Here is an 18,126-nt window from a genome sequence, read left to right on the forward strand (position 1 = left end):
TAAATGTTTTCCGAAAGTCTCTATTTAGGAAAAAAAATTGCAGATTTTATGCACATGTACACACACACACACATATACATATACTCCTTAGACTTTACTTTTATATAATTACTTGCCTTAATGTTTTTCCTGTTACAGGCTTGTAAAAGAGGAAACTCGGATATTGTAAGGCTTGTGATTGAATGTGGAGCAGATTGTAATATTTTGTCAAAACATCAGAATAGTGCTTTGCATTTTGCTAAGCAGTGTAATAATGTATTGGTATATGACCTGCTGAAGAGTCACTTAGAAACGTAAGTATGAAATAAAGATGTTTAAAGCTATGCTTACTTAGGGATTGTAGGATAGTTATTTTAGTTGCAAAATGTTTTTTAGAAATATAATTTCAGAGGCAGAGCCAAAGATGGCAGAATAGAGAAGCGCTCAGCTGAGCTCTCCCAAATTCCCATCCAACTTTAAAATAGCACCTCAAATTGAATTCTGGAGCAGTAGAATGAACAAAAATCGACCGAAACAATTTTCCAATCCAAAGCAATTTAGGAGGTTGACAGGAAAGGTCTGTCTCACCTTGGGTGGAGGTAGGTTGGTCAGGAGTACAAGGCCATTCCACAGGCCTAGCAGTGGGCCTTGGAGACAGCTTCTTTGTCAGCAGTCACAGCTTCAGGAACTCCCAGCCCACAGAGTTGGGGTCAGACAACTGGTTAGAAGGGGATTGCACAGGAACCTTTGCTGGTACTGGCTTCAGGGCCCTTTTGCATTACCCATATATAGTTCTGGGTCACAGTCCCAGGGCCAGAAAGAGCTATAATGTTTGTGGCTGCAGTGGAGCAGGGGCCTAGTCATGGTTCCGGGGTAGAGAGGAGTTCTTGTGGAGGGAGTAGAGACCCTTATCTCAATTCAAAGACAGAGGGAAGCACTGTCAATTATGGCTACAGGAGAGCAGAGCACCAAGTCATGGTCCCAGGGCCAGGAGGAGTGCTAGAGCTGATGACTACAGGGAAACAAGGTCCCTTCCTAGGTAAAGTCCAGAGCACAGGCCAAGAGAACAATGACCAAACTCTCCTTAGATCATACAGGCTTGGAAACATGGAAAACCTACAGGTGCCCAGAGATAGCTCAGAAAACAACAGCAAGAAAGAAATAAAGCTTCAGACAGTGGCCCCTCCAACCAGGGAACAGAGCATAACTTTAATATCATATTAAAAGTCATAAAATAGGCTGAAAAAAATGAACAAAGAAAGAACCTGACCATAGAAAATTACTATGCTAACAGGGAAGGTCAAAATGCAAACTCAGAAGAAAAAAATTTAAAACAGCGTACATGCAAAGCATCAAAGAAATATGTGAATTGGTCAGATGTTTAAAAAAAAGAATTTCTGGAAGAGCTTAAAAAAAAGGATTTTAAAAATCACATAAGAGATAGAGGGAACATTGGGATGAGAGTGATGCAAGAAAATCATGAAAAAAGAGTCAACAGTTTGGTAGAGGAGACACAAAAATATAGCAAAGAAAATAACACCTATTGGTATAGTAATTCCAATACTGTATAAACTATTTGGAAAATAAACAAAAGGAGTCCTACCAAATTTCTTTTATGACACAAATATGTTGCTGATCCCTAAATTATGAAGAGCAAGAGCAGAAAAACTAAATCAATTTCCCTAATGAATATTAATGCAAAACTTTTAAATAAAAAAGTGACAAGGAGATTACAAAAATCATACGCTATAACCAGGTGGAATTTATACCAGGAATGCAAAGATGGTTCAATATTAGGAAAACTATCAGCTTAATTGACCATATCAAAACCAACAAAAATCACATGATTATTTCAATAGATGTAGAAAAAGCTTTTGACAAAATACAACACTCATTCCTATTAACAATCTTGAAAAGCATAGGAATAAATGGAATTTTTCTTAAGATGACAAGTAGTACATATCTAAAACCATCAGGAAGCAACATCTATAACAGGGATGAGTTACAAAACTTTCCACTATGATAAGGGGTGAATCAAGGATACCCATCATCACCACTATTATTCAGTATTGTTCTAGAAGTGCTAGTTATACTATAAGACAAGAAAAAGAAGTTGAAGGAATTAGAATAGGTGATGAAGAAACAAAACTATCACTCTTTGCAGATAATATGATGTTATACTTACAGAATCTTAGAGAATCAACTAAAAAGCTAGTTGAAATAATTAACAGCTTCAGCAGAGTTGTAGGATATAAAATAAACCCCCATAAATCATGAGTGTTTCTATATAGTTCCACAAGAAGAGTGTGTAATATAAATTAAGGTGGGACTTTCTAACTGCTTTAAAAGGATTAAGTTGGGTGTCTTTGATTGAGTCTTACTAGGTGCTAAACCCAAGGCCCAAACCCCTATCTACTAAGTGCTAAGCCTATATGGGCGTGAAGTCCTCAGGGTCCTAAAGGGAGTTGATAAGACCAGAGCCAATAGTAGGCATCTAAGTTATGTTCGCTCAGATGACATTTGATGATGTCTGAAAACTGTATAAAAAGGGAGAACAGTTATTGCTTAGGGCTCTCACTCTTGAAGGTATGTTGATGTGGAGACACTGGGCAACTGTAATTAAGAGCCCTCCAGCTTGTAAACCCGGATGTTCGGACTTTGTTAAACTCTTGTTAAACTCTGGTAACTATGAATTGAGATTTGAATCAGACGAGATCTGTCTGTTGGTGTTTGTAATTTGTTTGTGTTTGCTCTGAAGTTCAGGGTGCTGGCTTTTTCCCCTGAACTAAGTGAATCATATTTGTATGCTGGATTAAAGTAAGATTGTTAACCCCTTAACATTGCTTTCCTTAGTAAAGCAGATCAAAAGAACCTGTGTTGGCAGCTTCCTGTGTGCTGGTTGTTGGTGGGTCTTACACCCTTTCAGCAGCCGCTAGCAACAGAGTGCAGCAGCAAGAGATAGAGAAATTCCATTTAAAATACCTGCAGACAATATAAAATACATGGGAGTCTACCTGCCAAGGTAAACCTAGGACCTAGATGAAGACAGTTACAAAACATGTTTCACACAAATAAACTCATATCTAAACAATTGGAGGAAATATTAATTGCTCATGGGTAGGCTGAGCCAATATAATAAAAATGGTAATTGTACCAGAATTAATTTACTTATTCAGTGACAATAGAATTATCAAAAAAAAATTTTGTAGAGCTAGAAGACATAAAATTCAGCTGGAAGAACAAAAGGTCAAAAATATCAAGGGACATTTGTCAAAAAATGTGAAGTAAGGTGGTTCTTCAGTAGCAGATTTCATACTGTATTACAAAGTCGTAGTTATCAAAACAATCTGGTAGTGGCCAAGAAATAGAGTAGTGAATCAGTGGAATAGGTTAATTTTGTAATAGACAGCAAATGACCATAATAATCCAGTGTTTGACAAACCCAAAGATGTAAGATTTTGGAAAAGAATGCCCTATTTGACAAAAATTAGTGGGAAAACTGGAAAGCAGTTTGGTGTTGACTAGGTATAGACAAGCAACTCACACCTTATACCAAGGTAAGGTCAAGATGGCTACATGATTTAGACATAAAGGGTGATGTCATAAGCAAACTTGAGGAAGCATGGAATTTTTTAGCTTTCACATATCTGGATAAGGGAAGAATTTATGGCCAAACAAGAAACAGAGAGCATTAAGGGATGTAAAATGGATAATTTTTATTACATCAAATTAAAAAGGTTTTGTACAAACAAAAGCAATGCAGCCAAGATTAGGAGGAAAGCAGAAAATTGGGGGGAGGAATTTTATAGCAAGTTTTTCTGATAAAGGCCTCATTTCTCAAACATAGAAAACTGAGTCAAATTTATAAAAATACAAGTCATTCCCCAGTTGATAAATGACTAGAGGATGTGAATAGGCAGTTTTCAGAAGAAGAAATCAAATCTATTTATAGTCATATAAAAAAATGCTCTAAATCACTATTGATTAGAGAAACGTAAACTCTGAGGTATCATCTCACCTATCATATTGGCTGATTTTACAGAAAAGGAGAATGACAAATGTTAAAGAGGATATGGAAAAATTGGGGCACTAATGCACTCTTGGTGAGTTGTGAACTGATCCAAACATTTCTGGAGAACGATTTGGATCTATGCCCCAAAATCTATAAAACTATATACCCTTTGATCCAGCAATACCACTACTAGCTCTGTACCCCAAAGAGATCAAAGCAAAGGAACATATATGTACAAAAATATTTATAGCAACCCTTTTTGTGGTGACAAAAATTCAAAATTGAGGTGATGCCTATTAATTGGAGAATGGCTGAACAAGTGGTATATGACTGTGATGGAATACTATTGTGCTATAAGAAATGATGAGCAGGATGCTTTTAGAAAATCTTAGGAAGACTTACATGAACTGATGATGAGTAAAGTGAACAGAACCAGGAGAACATTGTACACAGTAACAACATTGTACCATAACTTACTTATTCTCAGCAATACAATGATCAGCAATAATATGATGAAAAATGCTGTCTACCTCCCCAGAAAATACTGATAGTCTGAATGCAGACTAAAACACACTCTTAACCTTTTTTTAATCATTGCGGAGACAGGTCCTGTGTTTTATTTTGCAATATGGCTAATATGGAAATGTTTTGCATTATTGCAGATGAAGAATTTATTTCAAATTGCTTACCTTATCAAGGACACGGGTGGTGAGGGAGGGAGAGAATATGGAACTCTATATTAAAAATATTTATATAGGTGTGATTGAGAAAAAAATAAAAACTAAGTTAAATAAAATTTCATTACTTTCAAGTACATACAATAATTTCTTAGAGGAGAATTTCAAAAAGGTCTGCTATAGTAATTAGACTCTATGATTCATTTGTAAAGGGCAGGAGTTAACATTTCTATATGCTTATATACTTGGCTATTTGCCGAAGCCCTTAAAAATGTTAAAAGGCCCTAAAAAGTTTCCTCTAAACTTTAAATATTCCTTTATAATTTTGTTGAGTCTATTTATTAGCAAACCCTTTTGCAATACATTTTAATGCAATGTAAATTGCATTACAATAACTTTTGCAAAAGTACATAAATTTAACTTCTGAATAGCTTTGTTCAAATTTAGATTGATTTTAATGTTCCTACCTAAGTATTTAGAACCTCTGGGTCATTTCTCCCTCAAAATCTGAATTATTACTTTGATTAATAACACCAGGTGAAGCCTACTAAGGTGGTAACGTAATGAAAATGTGAAGATCTTCCCATTAAGAGTTTGTTTGACTAATAAGTAATATTTGACTACTCTATATGAGATTTGGAAAATCAATCTGCTTTTAAGTATCCTATTTTGATCATCAATTGCTTTTTTAAAATCTAAACTTTTCATAGATTCTAATGGAGAAAAACTTGTCCAGATTACCATTGCTGACTATGTCTTCTCTTTCTCTCCATTCAGGCTGTCAAGAGTGGCAGAAGAAACCATAAGGGACTACTTTGAAGCCCGGCTCGCCCTCCTAGAACCTGTGTTTCCAATAGCATGTCACCGCCTTTGTGAGGGTCCAGACTTTTCAACTGATTTCAATTACAAACCACCACAGAACATACCAGAAGGTGCCCCTTTATGGTTTTCATTTGTATGAATTGTAGATTGCAGTAAAAATATTATCTGAATGGAATCTTTCTAAATGATTCTGTTATTTAATATTAGAGTTCAATCTCAGAGGTATTTCTAGAAGTATATACTTCATGAGAAATGGAAGAAAACAGATTAGTAATGCAGTTGACTAGACCAAGTATAATCATGCTGGAGGTGGATGGAATAATTTTGAGGGCATTGAGAGTTTGATTCTGAAGTTATCTAAAAGGGGAAAATAATAAAAGGCATGGAAAAAAAATCTGAGACCTTCCTACCCAAAAAAAAGGCAACTGAGATGACATTAATATCTATTAACCCATATGCTACATTCCCTATAAAATTGTCATGACAATAAATTTTACATGTATTGAGGACATTCTTGAAAAAGGTAAGATGTGGAAACAGGCAAACTTCTGTAAAGGATACAGTGACCATGTTTTTACAGTCATACCATTGACTGAAATGTCTAAAGAATACAAGATTTCATTGCACTTGTTTTTGCCTATAGAAAGCATTTGATTTTGTGTGGCAGAATACCACTCTGCTCCAACAGGTGCCTCCCTTTATCATACAAAGTTCCTTGAAAGATACAAGAACAGAAATTACTGTTTGACATAAGGCTTAAAATGAAAAGGTGTATGCTTACCATAGATGTGTGCCACCACTGTGGAGAATGTCCATTATAGAGTCCAAACTAAAGAGCTAATCCACAGAGATGATGTATCTGGTCTTCTAGATAGTTCTTTTTGTAGATGCCATTATTTTGATATCTTTAACCCCTGGAGCATTTCAAAGTCTCTTAAATGAGAGCCATAATTACTCTTAAAGTGTTTTCCCATTTAGGAATAACTAAGTACTTAAAGAGTACTTCATTAGACTGTAATTTGCAGTTGGTTGAGTAATTCATGGAGCTCATCTGTTGGTACATACGTTTGGTACAGACACTATAGGCAGTTGATGAGGTCTAGAGTTGTACAAGAGGAGAGTGAATTGGATTGCCTTTGGGACATTGCATATTTCTTTGACTGATCCTAGAAATGGAGGGGCCTCTTTTTTTTTTTTTTAAACATTGTTAATCTTCTGGTGGTGTGTGTCTGTGAGTCATGGAACACTATAGTCTATGAAGAGTTGAAGTTGAGGAGCATCCAAAGGGCAATGGAGAGTATGGTGCATGGTGAATGTGAGGATTCTACAACACATTGCAAATCCAACTATGCAGTAGAAATTGTGTAAAAAATGTCAGAGAAATGTATGGCCAGAAAAAGAAAAGGTAGGCTATATTCATAGTAAGAGTGAGAGATAATTGATAGCTATCACTTAGTGCATGCTTTTGATTTCAGTGCTGTCCAGAGAATCTAAAGAAGGCCCCTAGCACATTGGTTGAACAGACCAACAGATTTATTGGAAGTCAGAGATGAGAATTGTATAGTATGGTCAAGCACAAATGGGTTGGGATTTACTTCATTGAAAGCAGTACCTATGGTGATAATAGCACAGCTTTATTAGAGAATTTCTCCTATATGTCCTTTGAGACCAAGTTAATACATAATTGAAGCTAGGTAGTTCAGTGGGTAGAGTATTGGACCTGGAGTCAGAAAGACCTGAGTTCCAATTCAGCCTCGGATCTTTACTAACTATCTAACCCTGAGCAAGTCACTTAACCTTATCTATAAAATGGGGATATAATAATAGCGCCTACCTTGTAGGGCTGTTGTGAGGGTTAAATGATATAATATTTATAAAGTACTTTGCAAATGTTAGCATATAAATAAGTGCTAGATATTATTTCTAATTGGATATTTAAATGACTAAAATTTTTCAGTCTGTAGCTCAGAGGAGTAAAAATTAATTGGATATAAACATGGAAGATTTGAATAATCACAGTATTTATTTAAACATTTAATTATTATTAGTTTTTCTTCACATTTGTTTGTTTATTTGACTTTGTGGAGACGTAAGGTGTCATTTGAGATAAGGAATGATGAAAACAATGCCAACCATCGTGTTGGTGCCCAGGAAGAGTTGTTTAAAGAAGAATACAAAGTGAAAATTATTGACAAATGACTATAAAAGAGGCCTGGTGATGAATTTTCCTGAAACCTCACTGGCCTTTCATTGAAGGAACTGGAAAAATAATCAAGAAAGGGAAAAAAAACAGAGTTGAGTAATTGACCTACCTTTGATGATATATCCAGCCTCCCTTTAATAATTGTTTTATGTGTAATCATGAACTCACCCACTCCCCCCCAAAAAGTTTGTGTCCTGGTAGCCAGTCCTATGGCGATAAACCTCTCTCTACTTAGTAGCTGTGTAGGCTTCAGGAAGTAGATATGGTCTTTTACCAAGACTGTACAGCAGACTGGATTGTCTTGCAAAAATTACACAGTCCCTTTAATAACCCAAAACTTCTCCCTGAAATATGAAGGCCAATATTTTTAACACTACTATTTTTTTGAAGATGTCATATGACCGTTATATATGCCAGGGTCTCTGAAGAATTGAAGTTAAGAATTACCCAAAAGGCAATAGAGGGTGACATGGTAGATGTGAGTAGGCTATAATCTGTTAGAAATGAAAAATTATACAGATAAAGCTTGTGAAAGGTATTATAAGAGAAATGTATGACAGAAAACAAGATGGCTGGTTAAATAGGGAGACTAAGGAATAACTATGGTCTCCAATTCCAGCTTTGTAGCGCTTGTCACTGGCTGTGCTCCCTTGGCGTAGCTTTTAAGAACCCAAGGTTAAAAAGCCTAACCCTTTGTCTCAGTGATCCCGCTGTTAGAAGTAAACCCCAAGGACACCAAAGGACAAAGAAAGGTCCAATATACCACGGAATATTCATAGCAGCTTTTTTTAAAGGACTGGAAACAAAGTAGTTGATTAACAATGTCTAAACAAATTGTGGGACATGAATATAGTGGAGTATTACTAAAGTGTAAAAGGTGATGAATATGAAGAATTCAAAAAAAGCACAGGAAGATTTAGATGAACTGAGTGAAGTAAGCAGAACCAAGATAATATTAATGGTTTTAAGCTGCTAAAGCTTAAAACTATAGTAGGATTTTTGGGATGCCCTGTATAGGATGACTACAATGTAAATGGAAAGAACAAAAAACTGAACTGAATTGTATACTTCATAATACATCAGTTTGTGTTGTCTCCCCATTAGGACGTGAGCTTTTTGGGAACTGTATTATTTGTATCCTCGACAATTAGCATACTATTTCCCACATAAATTCATCCATATATAATTTTAATGATAAAGTTATCCTTAAAGAAGAGATGATAAAATGTGCCATCTTCTTCGCAGATGTAGAACAGTGTATACATACATTTATATGTATGTGTGTATATGTGTGTGCATATGAATACACATACAGATATATACACACACATACAGAGAGAGCGAGTCAGATTTGGTTGAAGTGTTGGTGAGGTTTGCTGAACTGTTTTATTTTCTTCCCTTTTATTCATTACATAGGATAGGTGGACTTCTAGACATGGAGGGGAGGGGGCCAAAAGACACTTTGGAAATGGAGGTGAAATATATATAAACAAATGATATAACAAGGAAAATAAAGGGAAAAATAGTATTACCTCCACACTACAATGCTTAGGTATAGCTTCTTATTAATTAATAGTAAAATGTTGGGTTTAATTTCCAGAATAGAAATTGCAATTTAAATCCATTTCATTAATTCAATGAACCTATTAATTCAACAGGTTTTTAAAATTGTGTACTTTTTTGTTGTTTATTCTTAAATCAGCATTTTCAACTTTTTAAAAATAAATTATATTCATTATTCTTTTAAAGCTCAGAATCACTTTTCTTTTTTCTACATTTGCCCAGTTGACAGTTTCTACTTAAACACTTTAAAGACAAGTTAGAGAGAATCCTTTAGGCATAGAAGTTCTAGTTTCTCCTACTGACTAGGTTTATGACTGGTAAATCATCTCCTTTCTCTTGGTCTGTTGAAACCTTGCCTATCTAAAGTCATGAACATAATGAGATGGAGAATGGCTGGAGGATCCCTCACCAGTGCTTGGGGCTGTGATTCTGTGACTTAGATTTATAAGCATTCTTGGGGTTGCAGATGGATGAGTAAAGGTTAATTAATGTCAGTGATAGTAGTTTTCAAATACTATCAGGTTTGTTGTACAGAATAATTAGTGCAAAAATGCTGTTGCCCAGTGTGACAAAATAGCTTTGAAATGAAAGCACATCTTTTTGGGAGGCCCCTGATGCTGTACACACAGGCTAAAAGAAAATGTTCTTTTCAAGTAAAGGATAAAATTGGTACCCAGTACCAATCTACCAAATTTGTTAAGTCCCTATTAAAGTCATTTTTAGGCAGTACACAGTAGCCTGGCATTGGTTAGTTAAGTTTTTCAGACTTCACATTGGGTGGACAATGCAGCAATGTTTCCAGGTTGGCCCTGCCATGAAGGAAGAAGTGGGATGTATGGTGAGGTCTGTGAAGGGATAGGGATGTGGCATGTATGGCCCGTTCTGATTGGCATTTCTTTTGTCCTCCTCAAGTGTTGTAAATTTCACTGCAAAAAAGTTACTGGCTGAAAACTTCATTAGATTTTTGAGGACTGTTGTGCTCTTTTCAGCATTAGTTTCAGGGCAGAGAACTTTATTTAGTAGACTGTGAGCCAGGGAGAGGATTAGAGTGAATGGTTTATAATAGTATTTTATGGTAGCTTAGATTTAAAGCATTTAAACTTTTGATGCCACTACTATTTGCTCATGATTTTGCCTATTCTAAATTATTGTATTCCTAAGGATTTCCTTTCTCATTCCAAATAGCAGCTGTTTAAAATCATTTACTTTCTCCTTAAGCCACTAACTGCCTCCCTGCTTACAGCAAATAGTCTCTAGCTTCACTGAGCTTGAGGCTATCTAATGGGAGTTTGCCCAGTTCCCCTCCTCCATTCCTCAAAATTTGTGAGCATTGTTACCCATTTTTTCCTACTGTCTCAGGAAAAGGCATCTCAAATCCAGCTACTGTGTATCCTTTTCTGGGACCTTATTCCAGCGATCATTTCTCCTTCCCATGTATCTTAAATTTTCTTTCTTTTGAAAAAAAAAATTATTTTGTTTTAATCAGCCAAGATCCACATTCCCATTCTTCCCCTAACACTCCCACGCCTCACCCCACATCCCTCATCCCCTGCCCCACACCTAATTGGAGTTCCAGAAAAAGACAGGACTGGATATGTAGATTTGGTAGAAATATGCATTAGAGATAACTGAACGCTTGGGAGCAGATTAGCTTTGCTGAGAGCCTAGAGACAGCTCCAAGGTATACCTGTGCTTGGTGGTAGAACATAGAATGAGAAGAAGCAGTAAGATAGGGCAGAGAGGTGGTGAGTAGTGTTAAAAGAGGAAGAAAAGTCAAGAAGGGTGAGGGCTTTTTTTATTAGAAAAGGTTATTGGTCATCTTGGAGTAAACAGTTTCAGATGTGTTTGTGTCCAGTTTCTAGACTTGAAAGCCAGATTGCAGGAGGTTGGAAAATGAGTCGGAGGTAAAGAAGCAAAGGCAACAAATGTAACTTTTTTTTTTTTTAGGAATTTGACTGTGAAAGGGGATATGATAGTGCAATAGCTTCAAGTGTGCTGGGGGTGAGAGTGAAGGGTTCTTAAAGCTGCACTTATAAGGAATAGGGAAGAAGCCAGTGAATAAGACGAGAGTGAAGGTGAAAGAGATGAGGGGATTGACAGGGCAAGGTCGTGGAGGAGTTGGTGTTGACAAAGAAAAGGGCCCACACAGAGATTGGAATGAAGGAGAAAGTGGACTTGATTTGGAGGTTTTTAAAATGGTGGAGAGGGAACTCAGAGTGGATGAGCTTGTTTTCTCAGTATAGTAGAAGGTGAGGTCCTCTTCTGGGAGACTTTTAGAATGCTTCCAAACGTCATTCCATTTTGATATGACCTTCCTGTGTGTATTCTCCATTGAGATGAATTGACTGGCGGCCTATTCTAAAACACTCAATATTCCATATTTCCTTTGTGTCTCCCTTCTCATACTCCAGCTCTTGACATCATCTCTAGCGTTCTTCAAGAATCAACTCACATGCCCCCTCCCACACGAGGCTTTTGCTGAACACTTTAAAGCTTACAAAAAATTGTCCTGTGAAATTGGTTGTATACGTACTGTTATTCCTTAAAGAAGCTAAATAACTTACCGATGGTCACGGCACTGGGAACTGTGAGATTTGAAAGCGCACAATCTGATTTCAATAACCTGCTTGGCTGTCTTTACCCTGCTTTATTTGCTATCCAGACTCTGCAAAGACATGTGCAATGAATGTCTCCCAACTAGGAGTACTAACACTGCTGTCATTCTTAAATATTTTCTCCTTGTTTTATTTTCGACTCTTCCTTTTTCCTCACCATTCATTTCTAGCCAATCAGTTCCCAAGTTCTGTGGATTCTGCTTTCATAACACCTGATATCTACTCCCTTTCATTTCCCATTATCACCACTCTTAACAAAAGTCCTCCTTACCATGTTCCAGAACTGTTACAGTTTAATTTCTTTCATTCTACTTCCAGCTGTCCATGGGGGAAAAATAGAACGCCCTTGTAACAAGTATTTATGGTCCAGCAAAGTAAACTCTCACATTAGCCATATCCACAAATGTATATTTGCCTCAAGTCTGTGAGGAGGTCCTCTGCATCTGTGTTTGTCTTTTTATTGATCAGAGTTCTTTATTCTTCTGAAGTTTGTCTTCACAGTTAATTGTATAAATTAGTTTCCTGATTCTGCTCACTTTATTCTGCATCAGTCCTTACAAATCTTCCCAGGTTTTTCTAAAACCATCTCTTTTGTCATCCCTTGTCTTGTAGCCCAGTAGAATTGTTACATAATGCATTTATCTATTCTCCAATGGGCACTGCTTTTCAGTTCACTACAAAAGGAGTTTCTATAAATATTTGAGCGTCTGTATATGTGTCCTTTTCCTCTTTTTAAAATCTCTTTAGGGCATCATCTAAACTCTATTTCTTCCAGATTGTTTCCCAGCAGTTTTTGCTGGATAGTGAGATCTTACACCCAGTAGCTGGGGTCTTTGGGTTTATCGAACACTAGATTTTACTAGATTTGTTTTCTTTTATAAATTGTGTACTTAACGTGTTCAATGATTGATGGCTCTAGTTTAAACTAGTACCAAATTATTTTGATGATTATGCTTTGTTGTATAGTTTGCAATTTGGTATTACTTAAAGGCCCACTTCCTTTTCACTTTTTTTCAGTTGTTTTCCTTTAGATTCTTGACCTTTGTTTTTCCTAATGAATTTAAACTATAATTTCTAAGAAAATTATGGTGCTTTAGGAGAATTGGCTAATTATTTCATTTTGCGAGTTCGTGTATGAAAATATTTCATTGTTCTGTTTGTTTTTATTTAGGCTCTGGAATTCTCCTGTTTATATTCCATGCAAACTTTTTTGGTAAGGAAGTCATTGCTCGACTTTGTGGACCGTGTAGTGTACAAGCTGTAGTTCTGAATGACAAGTTTCAACTTCCTGTATTTCTGGTAAGATCTGTGCGTATGTAACTGAATTAAATTGCATTTTTTGGTCTTTCTAATATCATTTTGTAGGAGTTATAGGCATCATGATATTGTTTAATACTGAAGGACACATTTTTTCCATTTTACAATGTCAATCAGATTCCTTAATTAACAGAAATATGTATAGTAAACCCTTGGTTAAGTATTATTCAAGGGATGAGTAATCATCATTAAATCAGAAAAATTGAATTAAATACAAAATCCTGATCGTTTTAGCTTTATTAAAAACACTTCTTTTAATATGTTAGTCCAAAGTTCAACCTTAGCAAATAGTGTGATGAAAATAATTGGTAATTCTTTAATAACCATTTAGTACTACAGGGTAATCATGGTAGAGATGTAGATGGCCTAGAAAACTGACTAAATCTATGCTAAACCCAAAACATTTCTTCCCCTTTGCCCCTCTTCTCAGTAAATCTCTGATAAGAAGTTGCTTTCTAATCATTTGGTTATTCTCATAAATACCTGGGAGCCAAAACTCCCAAATGACATTTATTTTATGGTTCTGGTAATGTGAAGTTTTGCCAGTCTTGAAATATTTTGGCAAAGGACTTCAGTTATGACTATCACCATGAAAATATGGTGCATGTGCATTGCTCATAACTTCAAATAAAGCTCCAAGATAGTTCTGCTTCATGACTTTTCTGAAGTATCTTCAGTGTGATAAACTTGAATGTTTCTCTTTGATCTAACCCCTGGGTTTCAATCATAATGGAATCGTGCTCTCCTCTGAGTCATTAAAAGCTACATTAATAGATTTTTATTGATTTGTTTTATAGTCCTGGCATACATGAGGTTGTTTTCATATATGTTCTGATATTCTTTGGTTGCCTTCTAGGATAGCCATTTTGTTTATTCCTTCAGTCCTGTTGCAGGCCTCAATAAACTTTTTATACGCTTGACAGAAGCACCATCTGCCAAGGTAAAAGATCTTCTTCTAGCCAAATCAGAATCTCTTTTTCAATGTTTAAGCATGATTTTCAACCTATTTTGAAATTGTCAGTTTCACTTTCCATTTCCACATCTATCCCTGTTACCAAAAGGGCTAACAAGATAAGTTTGCCAAGTTAGTGAAATTGCTTGTTTGTATAATGAGATATTGAAAACCTAGTAGTAGAGGCATTCCAGGTATACCAGCCATAATCAATTTCTGGAAAATTAACATTAAATGAAACACTTTTGGGATAGATGCAGTGTTATGGTTTTTTGCTCAAAGGATTATTGAATTATATTACAAGCAGAGTTTTGTAACATGATACTGTTGATTTATACTTGCTGAATGATGTAGTTACGTACAGTGTGCCTGTTTATTTTTCTCCATGATGTGTTTTTCTCTTTGAGAGAGAGCAAATAGTTATTTATATTAAACAATGACAATTTTATCTTTCTTTTCATAGGTAAAATTGCTTATAGGTGCATACAGAGTACAATTGCAGTGACCAAAAAAAGGCAATTATAAGGATTGCAATGAAGTTGTTTTTGAACCTGATACTGGTTACTTCAGTCTGATAAAGCAGTTTGGAATACTTACTTCTGGCACATCAACACTTTCAAAACATTATTATGCTACCTTTCTTTTAAAAGTTTTTTTCTGCAACAGCTTGCTGATTATTACCTGTCATTTGGTATGTTTACTGCGGGGGGTGAGGTGGGGTGGGGAATGATGACACAGGGTTATCTGATATTTTGTACATTATAGGTGTAAGTATTTGTGCCATTACCTTAAATATCAACTTCCTTTATTATATCCAGACTGCATATTTTAGCTTTTCCACAATGTGGAATGGTGCATATAATAATTATTTAAGAAAATTAGATGAAAGATTTTTTTTAATCCTGAAATTTTCTACTAGTCTTAATGTTTCTATGTTTAAAAATGAAGTGTAAACCTGTCACATGCATAGACCTAGGGAAGTATGTTACACTTGAAAGTTGCTGCTTCACTTTTGATGGCTAGACTCTGAGTCACTAAAGATCTAAATAAAAATTAGACCTGTTATCTTAGGTGTTTCTCTAGGCAGAGTGGTAGGCATGTTTAAAAACAGGTCATATTCTAAATTTATATAGAAAGCATGGAAAAAATTAACTGGGCTTAGCTGGTTCAGGTTACTCTGTTATAACAGATCACAAGCATAAAGGTTATAGTGAAGATTAATTCCATAAACTTAAAGTTATGCTTTATTCATGTATAGTAATGTATTGAAAGATATTTAGATGATAAATTGGGATGCTTATAGACAAACCAAGAATAGTATTGACCAGATTTGGGGTATTATGAACCTTTTAAAGGGATATAATTTAACTCTGTGTTTCAAACATACTTAGGTAACTTTTGTTACCTTTATTTGAGATATTATCTTTGTTCAGTTACTTTAATCAGAAAAATTTTTTAATTCAATTGGAAACATTTTAAAATCTCAACTGTGCCTTGCTGTTCTGGTTGCTCCATGGAATTTAGATACCACAATGTGCCTCTATGCTTAAATACTGCTTAATGCTCACTGTTAAAATGGTGTGATTATATTATAAAATACTCCTTTAAGAACTGATGTTTTACAACCACTAATGAATCTATTTCATTTTAAGTTGTGGGAAAACAAATGAAAGATTTGTCCTTTTTTTTTTCCTTAGCTCTAGACTAGTTTCTGCAGTAGCAAACTACTATAGTTTTAATGAAATGTATTTCAATTTTTTGGAATGTCACATTATGCTAAATAAAATGAGAAGAACAACTTACTTTTATCCATTGTTACTTTTCATCCAACTATTGCCTTTCTATCCCATATTTTGTTTTTACCAGAATATGTGCTGATAATTCTTTGCAGTTTCAACAAAAATATTTATTACTATTCATATATCTTAGGACAACAGCAAATAATGATGGATGGTGATGGTGCCCTAGCCCCATTATCTCCTGACCTATAGGAGAATGCTAGACTTCAAATCTTATTTTTGTTACTTAGTAGTTGTATAGGTAAATCACTTAATCCCAGTAAGTCAGGGGTTTCTTAACCTTGAATGTTGAGGACTCCTTTGGCAGTCTGGTAAAGACCGTGCACCCCTCAGAATAGTTTTTGAATTTGTAAAATAAAATAGGATTATCAAGGAAGCTGATTGTACTGAATTAGAGACCTCAGATTAAGAGGTTCTAAGTTCTAAGCCTGTTTATCTGTAAAATGGGGATAATAACACTTTAGGAGGTGAGTGTACTCAGTGAGATAAAGTGCTTTTTACCAACCTTAAGATACTCTATAGATGTCACTTTTCTTGGAGGGGGCACAGTAAGGAAGGGGCATCTCCCCTAAGCCTCGGTGACCTACTGAAGGTTTAGGCTCCTTAAGTATGAGAATCAGAATCAGCTCCTGCCCCTCCCAGAACAGACCTGAGGAGTCAGTCTACTCAGCAAGTATTTATCAAGCACTTATTACTGTAGCGTAGTGCCACACATGGTGATAAACACTTGGGAAATGAAGAAGAGCAAAAACTCTCCCTCCCCCTTGAGGAATTCACCTTCTAAGGTGTACATTTATAGTGTCCATGTATATGTATATCTTGCATGTACATATCCATCTCTCCCATTTCAAGGATGTCAAAGATCCTTGATACTTGACAGAGAAGAGGTAGAGAGAAGGTATTCTCAGTGTCAAGTTTTAGCAAGTAGAGAAGACTGAAAGGGCCTCCTATGGAAGGTGAATTTTGGGTTGAGTCTTGAAGGAAGTCAGTGAAAATAAGAGGATGAGATGAGGCAGAGCATTGTAGGCATGGGGACAACATTGTAGGCCAGTGTGGTAGAATCATGGACTGTATGAAGGGAAATAGAGTGTAATGGGCTAGGTTATGAAGGACTTTCCCTTCCAAACAGTAGTTTTATATTTGATCGTGGAGGTAACAGGGAGCCTGGAGTTCATGTAGCTCAGTGCACACATCTTTGCTTTAGAGATGTATTGGAGTGGGGAGAGGCATAAGGCAGAGAGAACCATCAGAAAAGTAGAATAGTCCAGGTAAGAAGTAATGAGGGTCTGTGCTAGAGTAGAGAGAACAAAGTGCATACGAGATATATTGTGAAGTTAGAAACAAGATTTGACAGCAGATTGGATATGAAAGTTAGGGTTCATGGGGAATTCAAGAATGACACTTAACATGGTGAACCTGGGCGAGTGGGAGGAGAGTGGTGCCCTTCGCAGTAACAGGGACATTGTGAAGAGAGGAGGGGAAGAGGTAATTTGTTATGTTTTTGTACTTGTTAAATTTGACGTGCTTTCAGGTTATCCAGATTGAGATGTCCAAGAGGCAGTTGCTAATGAGGTGCCGCAATTCATGAGAGAGACCAGAGATACACATATCTGGGAATCATCTGCATAGAGACGATAAAGCCATGGTGCATCACTGAGGAGGAGGTTACCAAGTGAGAATAGTATACGAGAAAAAAAGGCACACTACTGAGCCTTAGGAAATAGTCTATGACTAGGAGAAATGATGTGGATGCAGTTTCTCAACAAACATTTTAAAAAAATATTTCATTGATGCTTCTTCAACAGACAATAAGTACTTACGTGTACAAAGTCAAAAATGGAACATTCCTTGACCTCAGAGAACTTACATTCTAATGACACGTGTACCCCAAAACAAAGAACAATAAAGATCCAAGAAGTAGAAATGGGAAAAGAAGGCATGGGGAAAACATTAATGCACATGTCCCCCAAAGTATTGAATTAGTCCAACCTACTTTGAAAATTGAGTTTATGAAGGAGAATAGTATGAAATAAGACAGAAAGTTAACTGTGAGTCAGAGTCAGTAAGCATTTTTTCAGCCCCTACTATGTGCCAGAACCTTTGCTAAGCCATGGGGATACAAAGAAAGGCATAAATCAGTGCCTGCCCTCAAGGAGCTGACTTTCTAATGGGGAAGACAATATATAG

The 18,126-nt window shown here is 36.0% G+C and overlaps 1 protein-coding gene across 1 annotated transcript in view; it reads left to right on the forward strand.

Moving 5' to 3' along the window:
- MPHOSPH8 (M-phase phosphoprotein 8) overlaps positions 1 to 15,942 on the forward strand; it is a 57,215-nt gene extending 41,273 nt beyond the window's left edge. The window contains exons 10-14 of the mRNA XM_036746137.1: positions 139 to 293; positions 5,446 to 5,600; positions 13,043 to 13,170; positions 14,045 to 14,128; positions 14,604 to 15,942. Coding sequence (XP_036602032.1) covers positions 139 to 293; positions 5,446 to 5,600; positions 13,043 to 13,170; positions 14,045 to 14,128; positions 14,604 to 14,645 — 564 coding nt within the window. The 3' untranslated portion in view covers positions 14,646 to 15,942. The remainder of the gene's footprint in view (positions 1 to 138; positions 294 to 5,445; positions 5,601 to 13,042; positions 13,171 to 14,044; positions 14,129 to 14,603) is intronic.
- The last annotated feature ends 2,184 nt before the right edge of the window (positions 15,943 to 18,126 follow it).

The sequence above is a fragment of the Trichosurus vulpecula genome, chromosome 2 (assembly GCF_011100635.1).
Source record: "Trichosurus vulpecula isolate mTriVul1 chromosome 2, mTriVul1.pri, whole genome shotgun sequence".
NCBI lineage: Eukaryota > Metazoa > Chordata > Mammalia > Diprotodontia > Phalangeridae > Trichosurus > Trichosurus vulpecula.